Source organism: Podarcis liolepis, assembly GCF_965112155.1.
Source record: "Podarcis liolepis genome assembly, chromosome: 2".
NCBI lineage: Eukaryota > Metazoa > Chordata > Lepidosauria > Squamata > Lacertidae > Podarcis > Podarcis liolepis.
Window position 1 is genome coordinate 75,305,887 of NC_139555.1, and position 27,852 is coordinate 75,333,738.

The 27,852-nt window shown below is 40.9% G+C and overlaps 1 protein-coding gene across 1 annotated transcript in view; it reads left to right on the forward strand.

Annotated features, from left to right (window-relative positions):
* NISCH (nischarin) overlaps nucleotides 1-27,852 on the forward strand; it is a 37,117-nt gene that overhangs the window by 1,336 nt on the left and 7,929 nt on the right. The window contains exons 2-16 of the mRNA XM_083488862.1: nucleotides 7,477-7,560; nucleotides 9,081-9,263; nucleotides 10,426-10,474; nucleotides 11,422-11,585; nucleotides 12,996-13,091; nucleotides 13,975-14,070; nucleotides 14,462-14,614; nucleotides 15,038-15,106; nucleotides 15,416-15,601; nucleotides 16,416-16,544; nucleotides 17,037-17,150; nucleotides 18,928-19,036; nucleotides 21,575-21,693; nucleotides 23,664-23,719; nucleotides 24,191-25,504. Of these exons, the coding sequence (XP_083344988.1) occupies nucleotides 7,477-7,560; nucleotides 9,081-9,263; nucleotides 10,426-10,474; nucleotides 11,422-11,585; nucleotides 12,996-13,091; nucleotides 13,975-14,070; nucleotides 14,462-14,614; nucleotides 15,038-15,106; nucleotides 15,416-15,601; nucleotides 16,416-16,544; nucleotides 17,037-17,150; nucleotides 18,928-19,036; nucleotides 21,575-21,693; nucleotides 23,664-23,719; nucleotides 24,191-25,504 (2,921 nt within the window). The remainder of the gene's footprint in view (nucleotides 1-7,476; nucleotides 7,561-9,080; nucleotides 9,264-10,425; nucleotides 10,475-11,421; nucleotides 11,586-12,995; nucleotides 13,092-13,974; nucleotides 14,071-14,461; nucleotides 14,615-15,037; nucleotides 15,107-15,415; nucleotides 15,602-16,415; nucleotides 16,545-17,036; nucleotides 17,151-18,927; nucleotides 19,037-21,574; nucleotides 21,694-23,663; nucleotides 23,720-24,190; nucleotides 25,505-27,852) is intronic.

Sequence of the window (27,852 nt, forward strand, 5' to 3'; positions counted from 1 at the left end):
CAGATACAAAGCACCCTTTAGAAACTGGCCCAAACACATGACCTAACATATAATACATTTGGTATGTTGTTTTTTTAAAATAATATGCAGAAGAGATGTGGCAATGGGCAAGGGGACATTTTTCCAGTCTGGATCAAATTCAGTGTATGATAATCTTACGCAACTGTTAAAACTATGAAATGCTTCTCTTTCTGAATGGTGGGGTTAGAGGAGAAGAAGATGCTTTGATTTGCATTACACTAGTTGTAGTAATGCTCTTATCAATACCAATAAACTTTTTATACAGAGTTGTCTGTATAGACAAGTACATTACAAGTTACCTAGCAGCTTTAGAAGCCAACCCAGAATCTTACCATTGAAACATCTCAAACTACTTGGTTACATAAATGAAAATGGGTGTGCCTCCTAGTTTTGTTTTAGCTAAGCCATTCTCTTAGATGAAGTCTTGAGCCATTCTCATCAATGAATTTTGTAGTGTGAAAACAGATTTCTAAACCTGTTTATGCCGATTTTAATAGTATGAAGGGGTGAGAATACTTGGCACCACATTGGTTTAAAAGTGATATATGTCCCATTTCTAATGCTGCATAGATGCAGGCCTTGTTGATTGCATTTTTAATACGTAAAGTGTAAAAAAAATCAGGGTATAATGGAAATGATTTACATAATGTGAGATACTTGGCAGTGTGAGAGTTTTGAACTATTTTCCCCCTTGAGTACACGGGCTAGCTAAAATAAGAGAGAAGGGGGAGAAAGCAGTCTAGATAAAGTACTTTCAAAATGTAATTCTTTTGATCTGTGTGCAGAGCAGATAATGATATTATAGTGACTAATCCAGCCAAAATTAGGCAAACAGTCCCCCTCACAGTGCTAATTTTGGCTTGTGCCTTGTTTGTTAGTGAATGCTTTTATTTGCTGGTTCTACCCAATGTAAAACGAAGAGAGACTGGTAGGTCGCTTACCACAGCAACCTCATGATAATAATAAGAAAACCATAGACAGGAAATATGTTTGCTGATGAAGTAGACTGTAGTCCAAAAGAGCATACGCCATAATAAATTGGTTAGCCTTTCAAGATTCCTTTTGGGTTTTGTTGTTGTTGCTGCTGCTGCTTCTGCTGCTGCTATAGACTTGAACGCCTGCCCCTCTAAAAATTTCACTCTGATAATTCTCCCTCTAAAAAATTAGTAACTGTGTGGCAACTCTCCACTTTTGTAAGATACAGTGGTACCTCTGGTTGCGGACGGGATCTAATCCAGAGCCCATTCGCAACCTGAGCAGAACGCAACCCGCGTGTGCGCAGGTCGCGATTTGCTGCTTCTGTGCATGCGCGTGACGTCATTTTGAGCGCCTGCGCATACACGAGCAGCAAAATGCCGAAGTAATCCTTTCTGGTACTTCCGTGTCGCCGTGGGATGCAACCTGAAAAAGCTCAACCTGAAGCAAACGCAACATGAGGTATGACTTTAATGGACTTGCAGTGTCCCAAGTAACTTATGATGATAGGAAAGGTACTAGACTTGGCTTTGGGAAACTTGCAGCGTTTTTATTTGTGAGAGCGACCAATGAATAGCCTAACACAACTATATAAGTAAGTGTCACGGGCTGCCTCTGGTCTCAGCTCACAAAAGACCAACGCCAAGCTCTTCTTATATACAAGGATGTTTATTGCAGTTCATTATTGGTTCCACAACCGAGGCGTGCAGCCCCGAGTGTCTAACGTCAGACATTTGAAGTCCCCTCTGATTCGTCCCCGCCCCTGCACCAACTTATGAGGCTTGTGCTAGACCACCGCTTCCTGTCTTTCCTTTTCCGCAGGGTCTTTCTGCCCCCCTGGGTTCCTTCCCTCCTGCTCTCTCCCGAAGCGGATTCCTGAGATGCCTGTTCCCCCCTCCTTCGTGCTTTGGGGCTGGGCTCCTCCTCCGGGCTTTCTCCATTTCCGCGCGCCTCCACATTTGAACTTGGCGCTCGCTCGCTACCCCTGACCTTCCTTTTGACACTGACACTACTCCCTGTACTACTCTCCCCCTCTTCCGGCAGGACGTTCTCCCCAGATCTCCTTCCCCTGTCTCTTTCCTGCTCCGCTCCGTGTGTCACACTGGGAACCCCCCTCTCTTCCCTTCGTTCCTGCTGGGAAGCCGGCCCCGATCTCCCACTCCCGCTCGGGGTTTCCCTGCTGCTTCCCTGCTCCTGGCAGGTCCCCCCTGTGACCCCCCTTGTCCTGACTAGGGGCGCCCCCTCCTGAGAATCCTCCGATTCACTTGAGAGACTCATGGAAGATCTCAAGTCATTGTCATCCTCCTCCCCACTGTCCTGGGATTCTTCCTCGTCGCTCTCCGTCTCCTCCCTCACCTGTGCCTCTGTCTCTGAACCCCTGACAGTAAGCAAAGTAAGCTATACTTTTCCCTGCTTAAGAGTCAGCAGTGTCTGGCAGCCATTACATCAATCCCTACCCTCTCTCAGATCTACTTTCATCCCTAGTAACACAGTTCAGTAAGGGTGCAGCCCCATGGCCCCTTGTCAGATCTACTTCTTTGATATCCAAGAAGTCAGCTCCTCCAACTGCAGTGGCTTAGCATGGTTTGTCAGTGCCCAGGGCAAGGCAAGTATTGAGCCCCCTAACCTGTAGGAAGAAGCAATCATATATCACAGTCAAGGAAAAGTTTGAGGAGCCCACCATGCGAGAGTCTGCTTTTCAGGGACTGGGACCATCTGGAACCAACCACTGACATCTCAGTTCATGGTGAGCACAGAGTAACCCTTCTGATGGGATGGGAGCACTCCGATGGTGCAAACCTTTGCCATCATTGGCTTGCACTCTGCACAACCTCTTTGGCTCCTTCCCTTTTGCACACGTTTCTCCACGCTTGGAGAAAAAGGTGGCGGTGGATTTGGTTTCGAAGAACAGTGCGTGGCAACAGAGTGCCGCACTGTCGGGGCTGTTGTCGAGTGGGCACATGACCCTCCCTGCTGCAGGGCAGGCTGAAATGGGTGGGAGCATCTCTGCTGAGGCTCAGGGCAATGGGCAGAGGAAGCCAGCAGTGGGCAGGACAGAGTTGTTGGCCATCGCAGTGCCTCCATGCAGTGCTGCTGCTGCTGCTGCCAGATGGAGCAGTGCAGGATATATGTGCACACCTCCTCAGGTTGGGGCATTGCCACTGCCTCAAGTCTCGCCGTCCATCCACCTGTCCCACCATCAGGAGACGCCACACAGCTGAGGAATACAAGGGCCTCTCCTATCCTAGCTCCTGTTTGGTGTCCTGCTCAGGTGAAGCTGGCAGGTGGGACAGGGAGTGCCTTTGGTCAAGGCAGCAGCTGCAACTGCAGCCTAAGAGGGAAGGAGTATTTTGCATGTGCTCAGAAGCAGATCCCTATAAATTTTTGAACCCAGGGCAATCGCCCTGGTGCCCCTCCACCCTGCTACACCACTGTCCAACACCGTGGGCCAAAAAAAGGGCAGTTCCAAAAGTCCTCCTGGTCCCTTGACATTCCTCCCTATGGGAAGTCAGGGACACATTCTCCATGCTTTGGTGCAATTGGGGATAGCCAAAACCCCATTTATATTATGCAGATATATGTTCCCATCAGCCTACTTGGCAATACACATTCTCACCATTTATTGAACAACTCACTAGTATCTCTTCATAGGAATTAGGTTGCACTCATTAAAAATGGATTTTTAAGTTATGTTATATGGGGGGGGGACTTAATAAAATTAAGAATTCTTAAACAGCTGAAGGTAAGCACATTTGAGTTGCACTTATTTCAGATGAAGTGATTCCCCCTCCCCAACTTTGACTGGATTGTGCCCACGGTTCTGCATGCATTTTTTCTTTGTTTCTCAGAATTATGAACAGCAAGAAGCCCTTAGGAGGCTTTCCCACCCTTATCTCCCCACGACAGCTTCCTGCACCCCTGGAAAAGCTGCTCCTGAAGGTGTGGGAGTCTGCCTGAAATCAAAGGGAGATACAATGCCTTAGTAAGGGGGACAAAGTAATTCCCCCTGCGGCCCCTGTGTCCTGCCCCATCCTATTCTGGAGAGTTCCTTCATCCTCAGGAGCGGCTTTTGGTGGGCTGCAGATGAGACAGTGCAAAGATTCCCTTTTCCAAGCTTCCTTTTAAGAGCCAATCTGAAATGAAAATATGCAAAATTGTTTTTTTATGAGAGATTTTGTATATACTCTACTTTGTATTTAGTGCCCCTAATGAAATCTGCAAGCTCAAAACACAGAGCTTACCTATCAACTTGGGTAATAACATTGCCCTTTGTAACTGCAGATCTTTCGATTATTCCTAGATAATACAAAGCAATAGCAAGATAAGTGACATTGACGATGAAGTGTACAGGCTTTGAAGCTTCATTTACAAAAGGATTGTGCTGTGAGAAATGTAAAAACAACCCTGTCTTCTCTTGTGTGTAAATACATGCTGATTATTGTGATTCTAGAGACACAGTCCAGAAAAGTGTGTGCACAGAGAGGAACTGAGTGCACAGCCTGAGCTTCCTTTGAAGTATTCGCTGCAGCAGCTCCTACTGCCATGGTTCAATTTGCAAAACAGCTTGCTGCCTCAACAGCCAGAGCTGCTGCAGTGAGAACTTCAAAGAAACCTCCTGCTGTGTGCATGGTTCCCCCTCCTCCAAATGCACATGGAGCCTCTGTAGATTGCAGCCACTATTGTAGCTAGGTTGCTCCATATTATTTCATTTGTATTGTTCCATAGAAATAAGCAGTGAAAATAATTGATTTCAGGTAGTGGAGTCTCATTCTAGAAATAGGCATGTATTCATCAACCTTCAGAATACAAGAGTACACACTCTTTTCTATTCTCTATATCAGTGAAGTATTTTAAACAGTATTTATTAATCTAATCTAATTTAACGTTAAGTCCCCTACATGTTTCCTTAGACATAAGTCTGTGTTGAGTGAGGCATGCTTCTAGATAAAGATGCATTGGATTCCAGCCTAAGAGTATAAAGGTAACCACCTAACTAATGCCAAGACCAACAGATTTCTGACAGTGATGTGGTTAAAATGCCATTAATGATGTCTCATGCCAGTTAAATTATTTGCATGCGTTGGCAGGAAAAAAATATTTGTACTTTGGACTGAGTTTTTTTAAAATGGGGAATACTGTAGATATATCAAACAGTATCCTGTTACTTTTCTAACTTTTGCTTTTAAAACTCCCCTGTTTTATGATAAAACGTTTGAGTCCTGAGCATTATTATTATTATTTTCTGATATACACCTTAATGACTTTTACTAAGCGTTTTAGTTAGTGTGATCAGAGGAAGATAATTTGAATTACATTCAGACTTTGCACGAGTGGACGTCTACTCATGCAACAGGGTTTTAAGCTGCAGCCTTGTGTGCCTGTGACAGCTGAAAATTGCTGAAAATCAGGTAGCCTCTTTTAGTAATAGAATTATGTCATCAACATAGTACAACATAATGGTATGTTAATCTGCCCCCGCCATCAATTTCCTATATCAATATTAAAATAGGACAAGCTGTGAATGAGATAGAGACAACCCTGAATATATGCTTAGTTCTGCATGAGATTTGAAAATGAAGCAATTTTAAAGCACTCTTGTAGTGCCTTGTTTGTAACATGCAGTATTAAAAATACTAATGTAGAGGAAATGCTAATCATAGATCTGGTTATCATTTCAGAATTAGTGATTCACAACCTTCTTCCTTAGTTGCTAATGCAGGGGCTAATGCATGATTATATAATTATACTATAATTGAAATGAAGCATACAGGCTGCATTCAAACAATCATATCTTGACTGCTTAAGCCGTACTATGACCAAACCTGATGAACTTAAATGCAGCTCCTTTGCCTTGCCTTCCTGTGAACAAAGCAGGAAGTGTCCACTTAACTATACCTTCCCATAACATACAACTTGAGAAATGATAATTAATGACTTCTCAACAAGCCAGAATGTTAAGCTGCTTTAAATATCATGCTCCTAGAAAAACACCTGGTATTGTTTGTTCTAATAGAGAGCATCCATATAAATTTTGGGAAAGAGAGATGTGATGAGAGAGAAAGTATTGCTCAAAAACTCTGTATGTTAGGTCACAGAATACAAAGCCTAAAATCCTACTTCATTAAAATACTGAATAAGTAATTATCAGTAACCTTTATTATTAATACAGTACTTAGTAGTAGAACAACACCTCCAAATTTTGTATCATCCTGGAGACAAAAGAGGATTGGGAGTGCCTTATCTTAAATTATATTATATTATGATGCTTTCAACTTGCACAAATCATGCATATTATTACTGATTTGCTGGAGATCTTGTGGGTTCAAATGGAATTATTCTGCACCACCCCTTCAGTTAATGCTCTGCCTTTTAAAAAATCCTTATTGACTGTGTATTGGGAAAATACACAATCTCTTTTTTCAATTGACTTTTAGGGTATGGAAGAGATGGTTTCACACTTAGCTCCATCTACATCCCCTTTATTTCCTATATTGGACCACCCAGCTGTCTGCCTTACAGACAAATATGTTCAATATATCTGAATTCTAAAGGTATCCAATATTTACAGTTATTAATAAGGCCGGCTATGGGTTCCTCCCCAGGATCTTAGCATATCTTGGGAGGATGACCTTAAATGTCAGATTCATGAACATAAATGGGATCAAATATGGGTAAATGCTCCATTAAAAATTATAACTTCTAGGATTCAAGAATCCACTCTAAAAACAATACTTAGATGGTATTGGACTCTAGTGTGCCTTTCCAAAATCAATGCAAATCTCTCTCCACTATGCTGGCAATGCTGTAATACTATGTGAAGTTTTATATGTTTTTTGGATAAACGTTTTTATCATTATCTCTCAAATCTAAGCTCAGTCACTAACACCAGATACAGTCTTGGCCTTGTTTTCGATAGAAAGCAATACAGATCCCAGAGTATCTCATGACACTTCCTAGTGGCTGAAGAATGTCAATAGGCTGTCACTCGGCAAATACTTTGGGTGCAAGAAGGGCTTTGAGGAGAGGGAGGTCTGCTTGTCGCAGTTACCTCTGTTCAGTTATTTTTGTCTGTTCCTCTTGCCTTACTTGTCCTTTCAGTATTATGCCCAGCTTATCAGGGAGCACAGCATAAATGTGATGGAAGCATTGCGATTCATAACTGTGCTGGTTTCTTGTTGGCAAATCACAATGGCTTGCTTGATATAGGATATCATTTTTGCTGAAGGAAGATGTGTGTGTGTTCTTCAAATTAAACCAGTAACTGGTACCTGAATATTGCTGGTAACGGGCCTCTGCTTTGTGTGTCAGTATGCTGTACTTGCACGGGTTTAGGTATTCTTGGGATGTGCAGAAGCTCAGAACCTAACTGGCAGCCTTTATTTAATGTTACACAAACACTGGAGGGATTTTGTGTCTCTGAATGTGTAAACATTGGCCATCTTAGGTTCCTTTATCAGCTAAGAGTTGTATTTTATTTAGGTGTACATCATTCAAGTGAGCATTGGCAACCATCAGTGGGTGGTCAAACATCGATACAGTGACTTCCATGAACTTCATGAAAAGGTAAATATCCTCATATTTAAAATGTTTGTTGTAATGACTCTGTTACTGTTTTATTAACATTGATTTATTACTCTTCTTCTAACCCGGTGTCTCAATACATTTTATATATAAAATAATTACAAGCGGTGAAAACACAGGAACAAAAGATACCCTACATTGCGATTCTCTTTAAAAAGAAAGGAAAGCCATATGGGAGACCGCACCATGAGAGGGAGGGAGTTCCCCTCTCCCCCAGCATATGTCTTTGTGACAGAATGCTAGAGTTGGAAGGGACCATGAAGGTCATCTACTTGAACTCCCAGCAATGCAAGAATCTTACGCCCGATTTTTGTTGATGAAAATTTCACATAGAAAGAGCTAAAACCTCCCTCCTTGCTATTGGGCAGTCAGAATCCAGACCCCTACACACACACAATTGAGTGAGAGCTGTTGCTGAAAAGAGAAGAGAAGAGAAGAGAGAGTACCAATCATAGGATTCAAGGCATTGTTAACATTTAATGGGCCAGTAAGCTGTTATCTACCCACACATGAGCAAATTCTATCGAACACAGTAGGGCTTACTTATGAGTAGAAATGTATGGGATTGCACTGAGGGCAAATTATATTAGGTAAAATCTGCTTGGTTTTTTTAACCATTGCCTATGGAAAATAACGATCTGCTTATGAAAATCCAAGTTCATTTGTTTACATGGTCATAGTAGGAACCTGGTCATTACTTAATTTCTGGTACCTGCTAGTTTCCTATTCTTAGTGGTGTTTGAGCCTTGTGAGTGGTAATATGTCATCATTTGGTCCCTGAGCTCATTAATGAAGAACATTTGCTGACTTTAAAGTTCAGAATTGTTGAACCATAATGTAGACTATAACCTCTCCCCCACCCCCCAAATAGAAAGGCATTCACTTCATTATGTTAAAAATTAGGTTGGAGTGGAACTCTGCTCATGCAGTGAAGCTTTTCTGACTTGCCCTCCTCTCCCCAAAGACCATTCCTGAAGATCAGTAGATCTTCTGGTATAGCATAGGATCGGATGCAGCAGGACAGGAAGTTGGGTGAATTCAGCAAAGCAGTCTTACCCAGATGAAGTGCTATTTCACAACTGCAAGGTATCTCTGGATCCAAGCCAATGTTATTCATTTCATCAATATTAAGAACCTGCTCTCCTGGCACTATCTCGGTTATTCTGCAAGACCTTTAAGGAAGTTTGTCTGTTTGTTTGTCTGTTTGATTTGCGTTGTTGCTGTTTGTATTGTACAAATCTTTTTTGAGACCTTAGTCCCGTGTCCCGTCCCTGTCCCCCCATTTTTAAAAACTGGTTTGGAAGGCATGCAAAGCAGTATGCAAAAGCTTTTTAAAAAGATCTCACTTTATATTACCCTGAGTTTTCAAAAACTATATTGGTAATTACTGACAAAATAAATATTTTACTTCAGTTTGGCCCTAATTTTTAGTGTAAGCAGTAAATGCTAATTTCTGAAAACTCTGATTCATTTAGGAACAATCTTAACTCTTTGTCTTACAGCTTGTTTCAGAAAAGAGAATAGATAAGAATCTGTTACCTCCTAAGAAGATTATTGGCAAGAATTCCAAAAGTTTGGTAGAAAAAAGACAAAAAGAATTGGAAGTCTATCTACAAACTCTCCTTCTTACATTTCCCTTGGCTGCACCCAAAGTATTGTCCCAGTTCTTACATTTTCACTTATACGTAAGTTGCATTCTGCCATTCTTCACTATGGTTTATTGTCAAATATTCTGAGTTCAGTTCTTATTTTAATTTTCCTATCTTAAATGGCATGGGGCTGATGAGAATTGTAGTCCACTATGTTGACAACTTGTTTTCCCAGAAATATGCCTTGAAATGACCAGTGTGAATTTAGGGTGTTTGTGCCTTTCATCTATTGCTTTTCATAGCTTGAGTTTCAGAAAACCTTTCAGCACACTTTCTCTTCTGTATTTGTAGTCACCCTTTTTAAAAAATCTTGCAGCACAAGGATTTGTTGGTCTTTTTTTCAAACCCTTTTACATATTATTTGAACTGTGACCAGAGTATGTCCCATCGAAGACTAAGGCACAGGTGCTAAATGATTACGTTTCATTGCCATTTATATATTAGATGCATATTTTGATGTTTAATGATTTCATACAGCATTTTTTGATTATGCATTTATAGTTCATTCTTGCTGAATTTTCTTAATTGCATTTAGCTCCAAATATTGACTGATTATCAGGATAATGTCACAGGGAAACAAATGTCATTCCTTACGTATTTCCCTTTCTTTTCTTCTTCACGGATTTCTTCTTTAATAGGAAGATTACCAAAAGTAATCTTCCTATTTTGAAATAGCTTCCTCTCTCAAGTTGTTCATTGATACACACCATCTGCATCTGATACAGCAGTTTTAATTATTGTACCATTGAGGAAATGAAGTGGTTGTAACTTGTGCAATTAGAACTGCAGTAAAAGGAAATAGATTCTTCCCTGTCTTGTGGATCTTTTTCCCAGCAGTAGCTTAGTTCATTAAAAAGAATATTTTTTTTAAAAAAAAGAAAAATTAACACACAGCCTTCATCTCCACTGGGGAATAATTTCAGACACTTTTTCTCTCTTATTGGCCGAGCAGCTAATGAGTTGAACTAATGTCTTCTGCAGAGTGCTGTGATGTACTGGGTATATAAGGGATAAAATAGCCTCTCGCTTAATTGACTTAATTTCCTGAGTACAGCCAGCACTGAACATCACTCAGTGTTTGGATTATTTTAATTCTGTATTATTTTTTAAGATCTATTGAATCTTGTTTTGTTTTTTTAAAAAATGTTCAAGCAGAAAAGTTTGTGATTTTTTTCTTCCATTTGCTTGTTCTTTATAGGAAATCAATGGGATCACAGCTGCATTGGCTGAAGAACTCTTTCACAAAGGTATTTTTTATTTATTTTTTATTTTGTATGACCACCCAGTAACATATATTCACTGGATCACTCACAAAATAGAATATGGTATTAAAAATACAAAGCAGCAAGAGCAGCATAAATAAATGTTCATTTTTGGCATGCATACAATAAAAATCTAATCATAAAATTGAAAAGCCCAGATTATAAAAACACATGTTATTTTAAAGGCTTGAGTGAATAAATAATCTTTCATTGGTGCTGAAAAAAACTGTAATTCCTCTAAACACAATATAGTTCTTGGCATGTGTGCTGTTTCTCTATAGCTAATTTAGGGACATACCTGGGAGTGAATCTCTTGAAATCACTGTGGCTGTCATCGGAACTGACACATATAGAACTGTGCTCTTAGATTTGAAGCATGTGCATGTTTGTATGTAACATGCCATCAAGCACATATAATAACTGTCTTCCTCAGTAACTTTATGTGTGTTAGGTGATTCTTTTTCTACAGTGGTGTGTCACATCACATATTGGTTGGCAGAGGTGGGGCTCTTGCCAAAAGTAAGGGATGTACAGCAAAATCCAGTGTTGCTTTAGCATACTTGCACTTGCTCAATGAGACTTCACCTTCCTCTCCTCTTCCCTGCAGCCCCAAGATAACCCTCAGAATCTGCTCCTGGGGGACCCTGGACAGCTTTAAACACAGCTAAAAATAAATTAGATGTTTTAAAAAGCTTTTTCAACTTTGTCTAAGTGCTTAGATATGCAGTGGGTGCTTGGTACTATTATGATATATAGCTTGGTACTATTATGCTATATAGAAATCCCGGTTAAACTTTGCAAATTCTGGTCAGAAATGGAAAAAGACTTAGAAGATTGCAATCATCTATAAGGCAAATTGTAGCATTTCTGTTTTATTGTTCTCCCAGTAATATTGGTGAATGCTTGCCAAATCTCTTATTTTTGTTTCTCAGGAGAGCAGTTACTTATGGCTGGTGAGGTCTTTAATATCAGACCCTTGCAGTTATATGCTATTACTCAACAACTTCGTCGGGGAAAGCCAACATGTGCAAATGGAGATGCCAAAACTGATCTTGGTCACATTCTGGATTTCACGTGTAGACTCAAATATTTAAAGGTAAATGTGTTCTTTTCCATTTTTTTATTTTGAAATAAATTCTACATGCTGATAATCGCAATAAGCAAAGATTGAATAATGTCCTGAAGATTGTTCCAAAACATCACACATCATCTTTCTACTCATTCTTCTGTAATACAGTATTTTAATTTGGATAGTATTGCTATGTTCCATATTATGTTAAGCCATTCTGAAAATGGTGGAGTGATATTTCCCCCCTCGTTTGCTTCTTTACAAGTATTGCTAGTTGTAAGGAGAAGAATTACCATTTCCAAGTCAACATCAATAATGGATTCCTTTAAATAACCCAATAGTAACAGCTTTGGTTCTGATGGTAATATATATCATTTCCCTGTCTAGGCTCCAGATTGTAATCCAAACAATCTGGATTATAGGACAGTTCCAAAATATATTTAGAAAGTCTGCCCATGCTGCTTTATATGTCCCAACAATTTATTCATGCTGACAGACAAATCTGGCTCAATCTATATGGTGTCAAATTCCATCGGTTCTGAGTTTTAAAATACTTTTCTTTTAAGTGTGTTGATAGTACATTTATTATTTCTTTCATAAAATTTATATACTGCTTGGTTGTAAAAACAAACCTCAAAGTAGTTTACAAAAAAGTATATTAAAAAAATCAAACTTGATAGTTCCTTAATACAAATCCATTGCCATTTCTTAATGTCCAATTCTTGATCTGCATATCTTGCCCATTATTTCCTTGTAAAAGTACATGATAGATCTCTTAAACTCTAGTATCAAAATGCATAGTATTCCTGTCTGGCTGTTGATAAGTGCCTCACTGCAGTTATCTTCCCTTGATTCACTATATTTCCTATGCAGGGACAGGACCACCTGGGCGTATTGAAATATTGGTGGTCTTGCCATGACTTATGCAACTGCTTCAGATGATATTATATTTTGCCCATTCATTAAATGTTTAATTGTGTGCAAACCAAATATATTTGGTTTCACTGTCACTTTGATATATTTGCCCAGTTTTTCTCTTGGTACCTGCAGGTAAATATGTTCTAATATAAACATTTTATCACCAGGAATGAAGAGTCCTCAAAGAAAAATATATGAAGATCCAATATAGTTTGAGTGATTGTATTGGCCAGCACAGGATATTGTTTTAGCTACTCCTTAAAAATATTGAGTCTGTTTGCCCATGAAGAAGAGTCTTTTAACTCAAACACCATATGCTACAAAATATAAGCACAAGGTGGCAGTGTTGTTTTAGCTGCATATGTGTGCTGCATCTTTAGATGGTTGTCACATGATATTACATTGAATATAGGTCCTGGGAGCAGTAAAATTCGCCTTTTTATTTTTGCCAGTAAACACTTGTGGATTATTCATCATAATTTGTACTTAATTTAGCAATATCTTAATTTTTGTCTTTAGATAACAGGCACAAGTGGACCTTTGGGAACCAGTAACATTCAGGAACATCTTTTGCCTTTTGACCTATCAATATTTAAATCTCTTCATCAGATACAGGTATAGTTGAAAAAGAGTTTGGTGAAGCCAAGGACCAAAACGGGGCCTTTGTGCATGCAATATATGTGTGAATTGTTTGGTCCCAGCTTTGAAATATTGCAATACCTTCATTAATTGTCCTGAAAACTGATAGAGTTGCTTACTTGAATATTAACCTGGAGATGGAGGGGTTTATTGGCCTACTCACTCTCAGTGCTATGGAGCCCATAAGCCTCCTTAATTTTCAGAAGACTGGAGTGCAGGGAGTTCAGCTGGAGTGCAGGGAGCACAAGTCACATAGTGAATATCCAACCAAACACGTTGTTGAGAGGCAAATAAAATCTTATTTTGCTTTCTCCATTGCAGCATTTGAGATGTCATCTAGCAAAGTTGTTCCAAGTGACAAAGAGCTTACTGAGATCAGGCTTAGAAGTGAAGTGGAATTTTTGACCACCTGCACTTAGAGAAAAAAGTTGCCCATATCTGCTTGGACTATGATGCTGCATTTGAAGCAGTGTGTGGCACGGTGCCCAGTGCGCGGTCTGTTTAGGTTAATTGGGATCAGTTTCAGTCCTTGTTGGCTGAGGTGTTTTCATCACAGACCCAGCTATTTACACAAACACCTGGACTATATTAACTTCATTTCAGTGCTTTATCCGCTTAGGTTGATGTTTGCTGTTGAATATTGGATTTTGTAGTATTGGGTTATAATTTTTATGGAGTAATGCGATTTTTATTGTTTATATGTTGTGGTGCTGATTTTATCCCAACATGGTAGATTGGTACTGGGTGTGCTAGAACTAAAGGAGTAGCTGTAGTAGTACAGTAATAAAAAATGGAATTTTGCTTTTCTCTGATGATCTTCATTTTGCTTTATATATCCTTTTTGATAAAAAACAAACAGATAAATCACTGTGGCGCAAAGGTTATTAAAGGGCTGACCTCCTCAAAGCACACTTTGGCTACACTGAGTGTTCAGTTCTCAGCAACATCAATGATGGTAAGACTGAAACATTAACCATTTGCAATTATATTGTGGCGGTTGTTTACAGCTTTTGACTGTTCACAAAGTAACAAAGTTATATTCAGAATTTGAATGCATGAATGTAAGCATGTTTTTGTGAGATGTCTTATTGAGATGGTTTTACAGCTCAGCCCTAAGCATTTATGCTTGTAACCCCACCAAAATCAGTGTGATGCAGTGTGACTGCATACAGTACTCTGGGTGAAATATCTTACAACTCAGGCTTTTAAAATGTAGGCTTAATTTATCTCTGCATATAATAAATCTTGAGGGGAAATGGTTTACAAGGCTAAAACTTCTTTGGGGGAGGGAGAAAAGTCGAAATAAAAAGAGTTTTATTCAACATTCTCCTCTGTGTATTGAACAGGAGGTCCTAGTTCCTGAGGCCTATGAATTTGACCAGTGGGAGCCAGAGGGTGCACCTTCCAGTTGTCCCGTGACCGCAGTTATTCCAACATGGAGAACTTTAACAACCTTAGATATGAGTCACAACAGCATAGCTCAAATTGATGAATCTGTGGTAAGACCATATTTTAAAAAATGTATTCAGACAAATTTTAAAAGAAAGTGAGTGATATATGTGTTTTACTTATTGATGCTAGCATATTGTGAAATGATCAAGGCTTTTGAACATTATCAGGGATGCCCAAAAGCCTTGATCATTTCATAGTATGCTATAAAATGATCAGGGCTTCTGAACACCTTTGCCAAAGATCATGCCTAATTGTATTTTCCCTGTTGAACTGCAGAGAGCTATACTATATTGCAAACTGCTTTGAAATTTCCCTTACTTTCAAAAGAGGTGCGCCTTGTGGCCTTCAAGCTCTGCTTGAGAAATTGAACTCCTAAATTCCTTTGGGAACATAGCACTAATCATGTCGTCGTTCTGATTCCAAACAGTGTTCAGTATTCACACTGAAAGGTTACTCTTCCTTTGTTTTAGAAACTTATGCCGAAGATAGAATTTCTTGATTTAAGCCACAACGATGTACCACTAGTGGAAAACTTACAGGTTAGCTTTGACATCTTTGGTAATATTATAGTGTGTATTTTTGTTTAGTTCCTTAAATGTTTGCTTATGATTTGATATTGAACCTGCTTGATTACCTTTCTCTTGGTAAGTCTGTCTTCAGTGCAATTTTGGAACTGAGCATTGCAATTGTATGCATGTCTGCTCAGAAATAAGGCCCATTAAGTTAATCGTATAGAATTACCGCTTTAATTGCTGTGTATGAATAGCAACTTTATAAAGCCTCGGGGTGTCAATTTATGGCACAAATGCTATTAAATTAACATGTAATCTGCTTGTTTTCTGTTGTAGCATCTGTACAACCTCGTTCATCTGGATCTATCCTACAATAAACTTGCAACACTAGAAGGTATTCATACCAAAATTGGGAATATCAAAACACTGAACTTAGCAGGGAATCATCTGGAAAGACTTAATGGCCTCAACAAACTCTATTCTTTAGTCAACCTGGATCTTAGCAACAACAAAGTGGACCAGGTATTATGCAGCACAATCATATACATGTTTACTCAGAAGTCTTACTGAGTGGAAAAAGTAGTGTTAAACAATATGTGTAACTATTTTGGGGGTCTAGAAATCAGCATGGTCTCATACTGCAAATCGTGCAATCTGATTCCTCTTCATCTGCATGGAATCCTGAGCATCTTTATTTCCCCATTCTAAATAAGAGAGCAAATTTCTAACCTTATTGTGTAACTTCCGTCTACTAAAAAGCTCAGCCTATATCTCTCTGCAATGGCAATTTCTCCACTCATTTGTGGACCACATGATGTCAAACAGACAAGCCATTGTTTGTGTTCTGTATCTTTCAAACATTTGTATTATGTAATAAAATAAAATAAGGAAAATTTATGGGAGGGATGTTACTATCCCCAATAATCAACTATTTTCTGGGATTTTGAATGAACCTACCCAAATTAGCTTTTGTGTGCACAGTATGTTTAATTTTAATTTTACTTCAGTTGTATTGTTTCACTTTATTTATTTCTTTATTATTGTATGTTATTGAAATGTATGCCCTTCCTTCCTTCCTTTTGTAAAAAGCTCATTTTGTTTGGATGGAATCTTCAGTCCTATTTCCACCCATTCCTCCAGTCTCCCTAGCCCCTCATAGTCAAAAATCTGCACGCTTTTAGTGCAGAACCAGCAAATATCTTCTGATTTATTATTGTCACAGAATAGGATTTTTAATAAACTGTTTTAGAGTTACAATCTGCAGCCTATCACTATAAAGAGAGCAATCAGAAAATAATATATGGAAGAATTTATTTTTTATTCCTGTGCTTTTCAGATTGATGAAATAAAGAATATAGGCGGTCTTCCATGCTTGGAAAAAGTTGTCTTATCCAACAATCCTTTGAGTATTATTCCCGATTACAGGACCAAAGTGCTAGCTCAGTTTGGGGACAGAGCCTCAGAGGTAAATGTTCTCATACTTAACATTTGATGGGATTTTCTTTTGTATAATACAGTGTGAAAGCAGCACATTTTTTTGAGAAGCAGTGTGACATATGATAAAATTTCTTGATAAAACGAGTAGGACCCACAACATGAAAATTTAGTGATAGAGCCCAAGCTTTTCATGAAAAAGGTCCTAAATTCAATCCCCAGTATCTCCAATTAACTATACTATCAAGTAGCAGTGGTAGGAGAGACCTGTGTGAGAGACTTTAAAAAGGTGCTACCACTCAGGATTGACAGTACTGGGCTAGCTATTCCAGTGTTTAAAATTTGCTTTGGTAGTTCATATGATAAGCAGGAATCTTAAGTTGAGATGTCTGTCTATATGTACTTGAGTTCTAAAGGCTTTGTTTTAACTTTTGCATTGATTTAATATTGTCTGGGTAAGCTAATGCGATTCAAATTGCTTTATTGTAGAAGATTTATTATGATTGGTCCCTTGGTTTTTCAGGTCTGTTTGGATTATACTGTGACCACTGAAAAAGAACTTGACACTGTGGAAGTGTTGAAGGCTATTCAAAAAGCAAAAGATGCAAAATGCAGAATGAACAACTCTGATAAAAAGGTGAGAGATGGATGGATAATGAAACCTGTTCAATAGGATGCTTTTAAACTTTTTTTAGGAAGGAGGCAAGATGATGTATCAAATTATGTGGAAGTGGTGGCCTGTTTGAAGACATTTCTTTGTGCACTATACTGAAATTTCCATTTAGACAATATCTTCTCCCTCACTTCACTGACATTCCTTGATAGTGTTTGGACATAATGCAAAATCCTGGTTTAGAGTTATGAGAATGACTCCCTGAGGGCTTGCATATTTCCTGCCCCACTGGCACAGCTATGAGGAGATGGGAAACTTTCGTAGAATGTGATCAACATGCAATATTGCAACTTCTAGCACAACTAGATTATAGTGGGGCTGCCCAGAATCTGATCCAGAATATGCCACTGGTGCAGAATGCCATAGCAGGTTTGCTGCATTTTATTCCTAGAAGGATGAATCATAGAACACAAGTTCTCTGGGAGCTTCACTTGCGCCTATTGGCTACCATGTTGCTTACATTGGTGTATAAAGCTTTGACTGGCTTGGGAGCGACACACATGAAGGAGTGCCCCTGTGATCTATACAGATGAAGGTGGTTAGGAAATGAAATACAAATAAAGAATAATAAAAATATTGAACAATGGGTATTAAACATATTTCAGTGGGATGTAAATCTCTAGGGCTCTACATGTAAAGTACACAGGTTTTTTATTTATCTGCTTAGTGGTAAATATTATTTTAAACCCTAAGAAGTATTGATCCTCCATGTGCAGTAGGCTGTGGTCTTGGTTATATTATAAAACCCACATCAAACTACTCTCTACTGGGAAAAAAATCGTGATATTGCGAGGTCATCGTTGTCATTCTCTTCCCCCCTGCCTCCTGATTTTCCACGTCCCTCCACGCAACCACAACTGGTCTGCTTGTTTTGGCTGGGCTGTTGCTTATTAATATACAGTAACCATAAAACAACAATATAGAATATACAAAATGAGTCTGCAGGTACAACTATAAAATCATCCAGAACATCACAGCTTCAGCAAGTTAGAATTCCTATGTATTGTACTGTTAGCACACATGGATACGTTTTTTTTGTTCCTCGAGGTTGTCAAAATGTTTTGTGTTTTTTGGGAGTTGTGAAACTGCACATGCTTAGAGTATTGGTTGCTTCTTCTTTTTATTTGCATATTTGTATCTTGCTTTTCATCCCGGGAACTCATGGTTGTGTACATTCCCCTCCCAACCCTTTCTGTCTTTGCAATAGCCCTGTGAGGTAGGATAGGCTAAGTTTATATATGTACACACATAAGCAGCAGTTATTTTCAGTAGGCTGCATTCATGTTGTGTGTATGCAGGGGGCCCAATCCACATCCAGTGTTCCATACACAGGGAATCTTGATGGCATCCCTGAATTTCACTAGGTCTGCTTTGAGTATGAATAACATTGGATATTGCCCATAGGAAGAAACAGTTACTGATGGGTTTCTTCTCATTCTTGGGTTTTACTTTGGAGTTTCTTGGGAAAACATTCCTAACGTTTTCTTTCTGGTACTAAAGTTAATTGGTCCATTGAAAGGTGGATAATTTGCTTGTGTTCATACACTTGACTTTTAAAATTTATCTTAAGTGCTGTTAATGCAGTATTGCTAACATCCAGTATTATGGTGAAGAAGCTGTGTTTTAAAATTATCTAATTTATCAGAGCCCTACTGCTTGCTAACAAATCTGTCTTTGTTTTCATTCAAGATAGGGATGCTTTGTAGCCTTTGTTCCCAGCCCTTCATTTTTTCTTTCTCAGATCCCTGAAGATCCCAAGCTTTCTGCTGCCAGTTCAAAATCAAACTGTTCTTCTCTTTCTGTACATCCTCCCTCTCCTTCTCTGCCTCGTCCTGTCAGCTCCAGTCAAGGTAATCATGTATGTATCATGCTGCATGGCCAGGCCTTTTGGTTCTGCCTTTTTAGGCTGCATTGATATACATGAATTTCTTTACAGGGAAATGGGGTTTGGCAACATCAGTGGAAGCACAAAGGCAAATGATCAAATACCCATGGTTGGAGGCAGTATTGCTTCTGAAGACCAGTTACTGGAAGCCACAGGGAGAAGAGTGCTCTTGTGCTCAAGTCATGCTTGCTGATTTCTCACAGACATCTGGGTGGTCACTGTGAGAACAGAATGCTGGACTAGATAGGCCATTGGCCTGATCCACCAGGCTCTTTTGTGTGTTCTCATCAGCCCGTAACTCTCTACTGGTGGTGAAAGGGACGCAGGTGCCGCTGTGGTCTAAACCACTGAGCCTCTTGGGCTTGCTGATCGGAAGGTCGGCAGTTCAAATCCCTGTGATGGGCTGTGCTCCCGTTGCTCTGTCCCAGCTCCTGCCAACCTAGAAGTTTGAAAGCATGCCAGTGCAAGTAAATAAATAGGTACCGCTGCAGCAGGAAGGTAAACGGTGTTTCCGTGCGCTCTTGTTTCCATCACAGTGTCCCGTTGTGCCAGAAGTGGTTTAGTCATGCTGGCCACATGACCCGGAAAGCTGTTTGTGGACAAACGCTGGCTCCCTCGGCCTGAAAAGCAAGATGAGCACCACAACCCCATAGTTGCCTTTGACTGGACTTAAATGTCCAGGCGTCCTTTACATTTACCTTACCTTTACCTTACTCGTGCTGAGAATACTACATAAGCAGTAAATGAGGCATATACTTCAATTTATTTATATAGGTTATTGCAAGCAAATAAAATATAAAGTAGAAAACATTTTACCACATTTCTTCAAACACTAAGAAGATTGTGGTAGGAATTTGGAAATATCCGAATGTTGTATGTGCAAGTCGTTGCAATATCTTTCCTTGTTTTCTATCCTCTATCAGTACAAGACATTTCCTCCAAAATTATGTGCATTTGGGGTTTTTTTAATGTTGCTAGTTTTCACAGGTTCTTTTTCAAATATCAATGTAGCCAAAATTCAAAGTCATGGACATATATATATGGAATAGGTCATATCTCAGTGACCTGCCTCTGCTCTGCACACAGGAGGTCCCTGGCACCTCTAGCTGGAGCTGGGAGAGATCTCTTCGTGAAAACCGGAGGCTCTGTTTGTAACAGTCTTTCGGGTTGAAACTTCCAAGGATGGACATGTGTTCTGCCATTTTATTTTCTGAAACAACTGCTGATGTTTTTGTGACACCATCTGTTTCCATAAAGTATTAATCATATCAAGTGTTACAGGAAAACTGCCTTTTTGCAGGAAATCCAAGATTTAAATATTTTTTACAGGAAACAGAAAAGCACAAATATTTCTTCAGCTTCCTTAACTACTGTCAGAATTCAGTAGATAGTTTTTTTTCTTTCATAATGAACAGGTAGACTGTAGGGGTCTTCTGTTGAAGAAATTATCAATGTGTGATGTTACACATTTAAAATTTTAAGGGGTTTGCAAACCTATTTTTTTTGGTTGCAAATTAATAGGAAATACAAAAGAAATTCTGAAACTAAATTACATGACACTTCTAGACTGCCATCCTAAGCACATTTACTAGAGAAGCAGTCTTCAGCAGGACTTGCTTCTGAATAAACGTGCTTATGATTATTCTGTTAAGACAGGAGTAAGCTACCGCATTCCACTGTAATAATTTGTTCTCACTTCTGAGCAAACACAGAATTGGGCTGTTAGCCTTACTTCATACCATAACCAAGGATCATTTCACATGAATGTATGGCCACGATTGCTATAAAAACATTGACAGCTAAAAATATTTCCATTTGTCTTCTGATTTTAACAATTATTGTTCTCTTGAGTGCTTGAGGTTATATATAGAAGAGAACTGCAAAGAAATATATATAATACCCAGTCCAGTTAGCCTTGTTCAGTACATGAATTCCTTCCCTGAGCGCACTCTCCAGCTGGCCAGTCATGGGACAGTTGGGGGGTGATGGAAAATTCCAAACATGGGCTCACATATGCAATAGGGAAAAGGATGGATGCAGTGGACAAATGGATGCCTCCCTAATTTTGATTTGAATGACCTAAAATTATTTAAATGACTTCAAATCTGAAACAATCTGAACTGCAGTCCAAGCCTTTCACACATTTCAGCAGCCCAGTTATTTCAGTGGAAGACTGCAGCTCCATTGAGATAATTTGCTTCTGTCAAGCATAAATGCAGCTGCCTGGGTGGGAAGTAATAAGATTCCAAGCTTCTGATGAACCTGCGTATTCAGTAATTATTGTTAAATTATCAGTATGTCAAATAGGCATGTTAGTTGATGGATATGCATTTCTCTTAAGTAATCTCAAGCACAGGATGACATTGTATAAATGTATGCTTGAAATACAATGCATTTTCTTTCTCAGAGCATGTGAAAGTTAATACGATTTAGTATATTTTAAATCACATTTACTTGTTTTTACATCAGTGGTGTTCAAGAACTGTTTTTTTATCTGTTCTAGAAATAACTTTTAGAAAAACAGTCCTAGCCAGCAGTTTCTCATCAAGTAGTTCGACTCCTACAAGCCATACAGTTACTCAAAGATGCTCTGAAACACCCGGCCTGGGAAGCAGAAATCAGGTAATGGCTCATTTTCTGAGATAGTTTTTGTCATAAACCAGCTAAGTCTGTAGCCCACTCAAAGCTGAATGCCATGTCTGAGAAAACTGGAATAAGATTTCAGCAAGATGGCTGACTGGAAACGTATTTCAAATAGCTGTCCATATGTTAGATCAGTGTTTCCCAACTGGTGTTCCGCGGCACACTAGTGTGCCGTGAGACGTTGGCTGGTGTGCCGTGGGAGGGAGGCGGGCGAGTCGAGCGGTGAGAGGCGGTGGCGGCGAGGATCCGCGTCGAGCCGGGGGCGGCTCCGCGGTGGTGGTGCCGAGCGGCGGGGCAGCGCGTGCAAAAGGGAGGAGCGTGAGACAGCGGAGGAGGAGGAGGCCGGCATGTCTGGGCAGCAGCAGCAACAGCAGCAGCAGCAACTCCCGGCGACGGCTCCTCAAGCCCCGCCGCCGCCCCCTCCTCCGCCCGCTATCGCCGCCACCACCACAACAGCCGCCGCCGCCTCAGTTGCCGCCGCCCCTCAGTCCCTCGCTCTGCTGCCTCCTCCCACCCCCAAAGCTTGGAGGTTCCCCGGCAAGGGGGAGGGAAAAAACTTTCACTTTCGTGCGTCCCTCCCGGCGTGATGCTGCGCGCTGACGTCATGGGACTGTAATGGTGGTGTGCCGCGAGATTTTTTTCATTAAACAGGTGTGCCGTTGCCCAAAAAAGGTTGGGAAACACTGTGTTAGATAATCTTTCTGCTTTAGTGAATTTGTAATTGTGTGTGTGTGTGTGTGTGTGTGTGTGTGTGTGAGAGAGAGAGAGAGAGAGAGAGAGAGACAGATGCAAAAAAATAACATGAGGAAACAATACCATGGCTATTTTAAAAAAGCAAACAATTTTTCTTTTCCTGAGGTTTGCTTGTAAACTCCTGATACAAGGAAATCGGCTGTATTCACTGAATTATAAGCAATTCAACAGGCATGTCTTCTACCTATAGCAAGGGTGGGGAACTATATCTGCTTGGTGGGCCAGAACCTATCTTCTTTCAACTTCCCTCATAGGCAAAGTTAAGTAGGTAGCCGGTGCACCCAGTTGTCAGTATCCTGGCATCACAATGACTGCAGGTTGCTATGTGGATGATCAGCTAATTATCAGGACTTGCAAAGAGCTACCTGTTGACTTGCCATGTTGCACTGAAGAACAACAAGGCCTATACATGCCATTCTGCTTTAAAGGGGGAAAGCACCATTCAGAGCAATCACTAGCTACTCCAGATAGCCAAGTGATGCTTATTAAAGTCATTTTAAAGTTAAACAGGTTATCTAGGGTTGCCATATTTCAAGAAGTGAAAATCCGGACACAAACAAATTAACATTTAAAAAATAATAATAAATAATGCCAAAGAACTTGACACATTGTCCATTTTCGGTGACAACACAAAAAACCCCATTGAAATCCCAGTGATGTCTGGGATAATCAGAACGTATGGCCACCATATTATAGCCCACAGTTCAGCTAGTTATTGAGCCATATTAACCTTTTGAACTATGTTAAGGTTGTTATGTGACTAGGCCCACATTTTACTAGATTATCGTGTCTCCTTTTGTATGTTTGTTTCTTTGCTTTAATATTTTTTCCTGCTCTTAAAGCAATCAATGATTCAGGCTTACAATCTTAAAAACACAAAAAGAAAAGTGATTGGAAGGGAGGAGCAAAGAGACCCCAACTTCTTAGTTACAAAGTTCTTGTAAGTGTTCTTTCCAGCAAGCACTAGCAAAGCAAGCTCTCTGCAGCTGCATGCAATGCATGGGCACCGTCTGAACTCCCTCTTGTCCATTACTCTCTACTTGGGAGTCAGTAGGAGCAGCCTCCCAGGGGCCCTTAGTCCCCTGGCCGATGGCAAATGCAAGAATGTACTGCTCTTCAGTTGTGCAGTACCAGGGGCAAACTTGACAGATGCATCAGAGTGTGACTTATTTATTCTGATTCCCTTCTCTTTCAAGGTACCTGCTTCTCAGTTGGACTCTTCCAACAAATATGAAAATGCCCATCACATGTGGTGAGAGTGATGTTTCATTTTGATTTCCACTTCTACCTGTTGAACATTTGCATGCATTCAAAACTTGTAGCTGCTAGAGATCACTGTAAAGAGAGGAGAAATAAAGTTGTGAAGACTTAAGGGGGTTCATCTGCCTGGGAGCTCCCTGTACTTCCTGTTTAAAGCAGAAGTGTGAAACAGGAAGTACAGGAAGCAGCTCCACAGAATGCAGATGGGGCAAGTTGAGGTCAGGATGGACTCTGTACACACTCGAAATGGTTTGTAAGGACCAGCTGAATGAATGCATACCTGTGCTTATGTTCAGCAACCGTCTACTTTTATCTCAAATGCCATTGCCTCAGTACATATAATAATAATACATATACTTGTATTTTAAATATTTTAGTAATGACGAGACACCAGAGTGAGACTTGGAAACAGGATGATTATTTTTGAACTTGGATTAATATAGTTTTCTATTTTTTAATAAAGCTTGGGCCATTCAAAAGAAGAACCTGATGCCTTGCCCGACTCTCTTAATACTGTCATCCTGCCTTTCACCTGTATGTCATACACTGCCACAAATAAGGATTTTGTGCAACATCTCTCTGCTTTGATAGCAGATGCTGTGGAAAGTGCACCCTCTTTCTCAGTGGAAACTCAAAATACAGGGAACCTTTTGAGTGATTCCAGAGTTGCAGATACTGAAGATGGCTATTTTGAAATGGGGCTTCATGAAGGGGACAATGTATTTGAGTTCATCCCTACATCAGATATTGTGCAAATAGCTTCTGACAGCACAAAAACAGAGCCGGATGACATAGTCAAAGTTCTCTGGAGCTTTTGTATTCAGGTTCATAAAGGACTCAAGCAGTTTGCTTCCTGTTTGGTTTTGACCAATAGTGTGGTAGCTGTATTTGAAATCCCTCAAGATCCCAAAGGAAACTGCCAGAATATTCTTTCTGCCTTGAAATTAGCACTGTGCTTTCCATATTCTGACCTTACAGAATTTGGCTTTTTAATACCAGAAATATGTTTGACACTCAAGGTAAATAATGGCGATACCTGCTTGTTTGTTGTTTCGGACTCTCAGAATCTGCAAGATTTCTATTCCTGTTTACATATGTCTCGCTCTCAGAAATGTATGCCTGCTTTAACAAGTTCTGTACTGTACTGTGGCAAAGCAAGTTTGCAAGAATTTGTCTACCAGCTTATGGGATTTTATCACATTTCATCTGAAAACACAGAGATAAAGGGTTGTTTCCCTGCCTACCTTTTCTGCCATAATAAAGCTGATGCTCAGAAAGTCTTGTGTCAGCTAGAATCTGCCAGTGATGGCAAAACTTCCTCTAAACACGTCGGTTGTTCTGCACTTTATTCAACATTTCATAAATCTGCCGAAGAGGGCCACTGCATGTTCCATCCCTGCTGGATATTTCTAACACCCCAACACCTACACATCGTTCAAGTTGACTTTAATGTACTGCCAGGTAAATACATAGACTCTGAGAACGCAAGGAGCATATTCAAGCTGAGCAGGATTCCACTGGCTTCTGTTCTCTTGCACCCTGCCAACCATTCTATTCAGCAAGAAGGTTCGTTTTCAGATGGCCACGTGCTTGAATTGCTCGTTGGATACAGATTTGTCACAGCTGTATTTGTCCTACCTCATGAAAAATTCCGTTTTCTAAGAATCTACGGTCTTCTGAGGACACTTTTACAAGACATCAAAACTATAATTATTTTCAAAGCAGAATCTGTAAGAAACCCTCTCTGGGACTCCAAGAGACATGGCCAAACTGCAAGGTGAGGATAACTGTTTTGAATGTCACTCATCGCAGCGTGGCTATAATACTAGTCATCTCCAAAAATTAAGCCATATATGTGTGTTTAAAATTGCAGTATGGGAGGATGGGAACAAACCTGTAGGCCCCAACTTTCTGGCATATTTTTGTTTTTCAGCTGCATCCCCTTCTGCATGCCAGGGTCTGGACTTCTGCTGCTCTTCTCCTACTCGTGCAGGTTCTATGTATGGTTTAGACCAGTGTTTTTCAACCTTTTTTCGGCAAAGGCACACTTGTTTCATGAAAAAAAATCACTAGGCACACCACCATTAGAAAATGTTAAAAAATTTAACTCTGTGCCTATATTGACTACCGTATTTTTCGCCCTATAAGACGCACTTTTTCCCCTCCAAAAATGAAGGGGAAATGTGGGTGCGTCTTATGGGGCGAATGCAGGCTTTCGCTGAAGCCTGGAGAGCGAGAGCGGTAGGTGCGCACCGACCCCTCTCGCTCTCCAGGCTTCGCGGACCTCTCGGCAAGCAGCGGGAACGCTCCCGCTGCTTGGGGAGAGTTGCAGGCATCCTGAAGCCTGCGCGCGCTGATCTCAGCGCGTGCAGGCTTCGCGGATCTCTCCTCAAGCAGCGGGAATGGTCCCGCTGCTTGGGGAGAGTTGCCGGCATCCGGAAGCCTGCGTGCGCTGATCTCAGCGCGTGCAGGCTTCGCAGATCTCTCCTCAAGCAGCGGGAATGGTCCCGCTGCTTGGGGAGAGTTGCCAGCATCCCGAAGCCTGCGCGCTGATCTCAGCGCGTGCAGGCTTTGCGGATCTCTCCTCAAGCAGCGGGAACGTTCCCACTGCTTGGGGAGAGTTGCAGGCTTCGCGGATCTCTCCTCAAGCAGCGGGAACGCTCCCGCTGCTTGGGGAGAGTTGCAGGCATCCTGAAGCCTGCGCGCGCTGATCTCAGCGCGTCCAGGCTTCGCGGATCTCTCCTCAAGCAGCGGGAACGTTCCCGCTGCTTGGGGAGAGCTGCAGGCATCCCGAAGCCTGCGCGCGCTGATCTCAGCGCGTCCAGGCTTCGCGGATCTCTCCTCAAGCAGCGGGAACGTTCCCGCTGCTTGGGGAGAGCTGCAGGCATCCCGAAGCCTGCGCGCGCTGATCTCAGCGCGTCCAGGCTTCGCGGATCTCTCCTCAAGCAGCGGGAACGTTCCCGCTGCTTGGGGAGAGCTGCAGGCATCCCGAAGCCTGCGCGCGCTGATCTCAGCACGTCCAGGCTTCGCGGATCTCTCCTCAAGCAGCGGGAACGTTCCCGCTGCTTGGGGAGAGCTGCAGGCATCCCGAAGCCTGCGCGCGCTGATCTCAGCGCGTCCAGGCTTCGCGGACCTCTTCTCAAGCAGCGGGAGCCACCGCTGGGCTCCCACGGCTTGCAGAGAGCTGCCTGTTTGGGGGCTGGGGTCGGGGGAAGCTCGGGCTGCCCCAGCCCCGCGCCTGGGGGGAAATAATTTTTTTCCCTTTATTTCCCCCCCAAAAAACTAGGTGCGTCTTATGGGACGGTGCGTCCTATAGGGCGAAAAATACGGTATATATAAAGTAATTCTCTTGAATAGGAATTAAATAAACACAAAGAAAGTATTTTATAATTACTTTATTATGAAATAGTAAGTAAACAGAAATGTGAAAAATTATAAAATACTTTATTTTTAAATCTTTCGAATTTTTCAATTTTTCCCACGGCACACCAGGCAACATCTCGCGGCACACTAGTGTGCCGCGGAACAGTGGTTGAAAAACACTGATTTAGACTCCTGGAATATGAAGCTTCTATCTAAATCACACAGGGAGCCTACTCTGGTGTGTCAGGCTCCCAGTTCAGAACTTAGCTCTCAAATGCATAGCGGGCTGCAGAGCTAATTGACAGAAATGTGGTGGAGGGGACTGGGCCAACAAGTTGGTCACCTTCCTCCCTGTTGTAATCACGTGCTGAAAAAGAGCTACTGAGAACTTCTTGTCCGTGAAGAAAGCTTGCGGTGAACTGAGCAACGAGTATTCTATAAATTGCCAGTTTGATGACCACTGTCTCTTGTGGTTTACAAAATGCTGCACAATATTACAGAGGAGGTGTACATCTTGGGAAGAGTTCCAATAAGTAAAACAGCTAAGATGCGTAAGGGTGTTAAAACTGCACAATTAATGTATGGTCAGTCGTATAAAAGTGCAGGAGGCAAAGGGATGGGTTTAAGGGTAAGCTTGTGATTTGTTTAGACTTTAAGCAACTGCATCACACTGTTGGCTCCTGTTCAGCTGTGATCAGCTAGGACACCTAGGACCCTTTAACATAAACTTTTCAGCTTGCATTAAGGGTCATGATCCTGAGA